Source organism: Aphanomyces invadans (genome assembly GCF_000520115.1).
Source record: "Aphanomyces invadans strain NJM9701 unplaced genomic scaffold supercont1.17, whole genome shotgun sequence".
NCBI lineage: Eukaryota > Oomycota > Saprolegniomycetes > Saprolegniales > Verrucalvaceae > Aphanomyces > Aphanomyces invadans.
Window position 1 is genome coordinate 1,097,651 of NW_008580162.1, and position 2,672 is coordinate 1,100,322.

Consider the following 2,672-nt stretch of genomic DNA (forward strand, 5'->3'; position numbering starts at 1 on the left):
GACAGCGGCGTGTTCAAAAGCGCAAGCGCGTCGCACTCGCTCAGCGACTCGGCGATCGGTGGCATCTGCCTCGGCATTGCGTTTGCGCTGCTCGTTGCGTCCTTGGTCTGCCTGGTGCAGTCGCTGACCAAGCTCGTGGGCGGGTCCGCGCGAAAGTACATGCGCCATGCGCTCAACTACAGCGGGTACCTCAACATCTTCATCGGGATCGCTGTCACGTTCGGCGTACAGTCGTCAACCATCGTCACGTCGACGCTGACGCCCCTTGCCGGACTCGACTTGATCACTCTCGACCAAGTGTACCCGCTCATCATCGGCGCAAATGTTGGGACGACTGTGAAGGCCCTCTTGGCGTCGTGGGTGACTGGCAAGTACAACGCCGTCAGGGCAGCCCTCGTGCACTTGTTCTTCAACATCTTTGGGATCTTTTTCTTTTACGTGATCCCGGCGACGCGGTACCCGATCCTGCACTCGGCCGAGCGCATTGGGTACTACAGCGCGCGGTGGCCGCTAGTGGCACTGTTGTTTTTGCTCATGGTGTTTTTCGTGGTGCCTGGGGCGGGGTTTGGCATGGTATATCTGTACAAAGGGAATGCGACCGCGGTTGGGTTTGGCATCAGCATCACGGCCATCGTCGGCGTCCTCGTCGTAGCCATTTACTGGTGGTACTGGCGCCGCGACGGGCGTGAGCGGTGGCACTACTTCTTGGCCGTCAAGGCGGAAGACCACCGCATGCGCATGGAGGCCGTGCGCCGGGCCCGTGACGATGACCTGGCGTACATCCCATAGTTCTCTCGGTCCTCTGCGCTATTTAATGGTCAACTCGAAATAACCCCAAAGAGCGTGCACACCGACGTCATTCTATGCTTGGCAGTCCTGCGCGTCCAACGCGTCCTTGCGTGCCCGGCATGCGTTGGCAAAAGGTTGCTTTCCTCGTCTCTTGAACGCTAGGAACCGGGTAGGCGGCGGCATCGTCGCGCAAAGTTTGCTGGTGTTTGTGATAGGGAACGAGGCGCCTCGCCCCGTTGGCAACGCAAACGCCAGCGAGCTCTTTCCCGATGGAATCATTGCGTAAAGAACCTCAAGAAGGCCATCGACAAATGCAGCCGTCCACATAAACAAAGACTACACCGCAGTGTGCCCTGTCTCTCGTCAGGCTGCGATCGACAACGTACGTACGTTGTCCCTGCCGACATGTCGCGGAGGAAAAGAAGGTGGAGACATGTTCAGGAATACCGTGCGAGCCCCCCCTGGACTGCCGCATCCATAGACAATCCTCCCGTCTCATCTTCCAGCTGCTCGTTGTGGGGCATGCTAACCTGCCGCCCAAATACACAAGGAAGCCTCCCCCTTCCAAAGCCCTCGGATCACGGTAAATTCAAGGCGTGCGAGTTGACTAGCGCAGGATTGTATAGGCACAATTTCACGTCGCGATCACAGGCTGACAAGGTGGTGGGCGCCACCACCTCTGGAATGAGGTCCATGCTTCACAAGGGTCTAGCGATAGCTATTCCTGGCCATGCAGCTGAATCGTGGGGTTGCCGTCCTTGCGGGCCAAACCAGGCAAGGGGACCGGCCTTGGCAGGTCACAAGCGTCACCAGTCCACCGCCCCCCATTGTGCGGGCATTCAGAAGGGCGCATGCACAGGAACGAGTTGTGCTGGTTGGACACTGCCGTCGCCGCACTAGTGGAAGCACGTGCGATTTTGGTGGTGCGGTGTCCCCCGTCAAACAAATGGACGTTCTTTGTTGAAGTCGTAGCGTTGGGCCGCGTTACTCCGCATGACCTTGGCAAACGCACAGAAGTCAGTGCTGTGGCCACGTCGCCGCCGCCCCCCCTTCCTATGTGTCTCGAAAGGGGGGACGGCTTGACTTGGATATGCTGTGATGACCACGACGAGGGTCCACGTAGGCATCATGAGCTCGACGAGAACCTGCACATGTGTCACTCCACGTCACGGGGGGGAAGGCACCGCCCTGGACGCTAGCTAGCGCGTAGGATGGGCACAGGTTCGCGGTGGTTGCCGTAAGAGTATCGGGCATGTTGGGGCCAGCGTGACGCGTTTGGAGGCCCGAGAAATGCACATATGAAGGCAGCGCCCTTCCAGCGGAACAGTTGGATGTCGGGCCTGCAACTCTTTGCTCGAGCGATGTCGGGGTGGTTGGCAGCGGTGGCGTGTGCCGTATCGCAACCTGCGGCTGCGAGATTGCGTGGGTTGCGGGGGGCCGGCGGGACGTTTGAAATGCATTCAAAATCCTGGTTTTGAGTCGATTTGGCATTTTAAATGCATTTAAAACGAATCGCCGCCTCGGGCGCTGTCGGTGAATCTGCCCAGTGCGACGTGGGAAAATGGGTTCACCCACACTGGCACCACGTCAAGCGAGGCCACTTGATCTTGGTCGGTCGACATACGTCGCTTCGAGGGCATCCGCGGCACACTTGAAATCCCTCGCACGCCCTCACGTTGTGTCATCATGGCGACGCGAGATCCCATGCTGTCGTGGCCGGCGACCACCCATTCGAACGGAGATTATCCGCATCACGCCTACCGACCGTCGACGGACGACGACCTTCAAGTCGAGCTGGAAAAAGCGGGCTACGTCGAAGATCACACGTTCACGGACTTGCCTCTCCACCACCGCATCCTCCTTGCCGCGTTCTACTTGGTGCT

The 2,672-nt window shown here is 59.1% G+C and overlaps 1 protein-coding gene across 1 annotated transcript in view; it reads left to right on the forward strand.

Annotated features, from left to right (window-relative positions):
- The window catches only part of H310_08482 (hypothetical protein), a gene marked incomplete at both ends in the record, with an annotated part of 4,744 nt that extends 3,955 nt beyond the window's left edge, over window positions 1–789 (forward strand). The window contains one exon of the mRNA XM_008874215.1: window positions 45–789. Within this exon, the coding sequence (XP_008872437.1) occupies window positions 45–789 (745 nt within the window). The remainder of the gene's footprint in view (window positions 1–44) is intronic.
- Window positions 790–2,672: the final 1,883 nt, after the last annotated feature.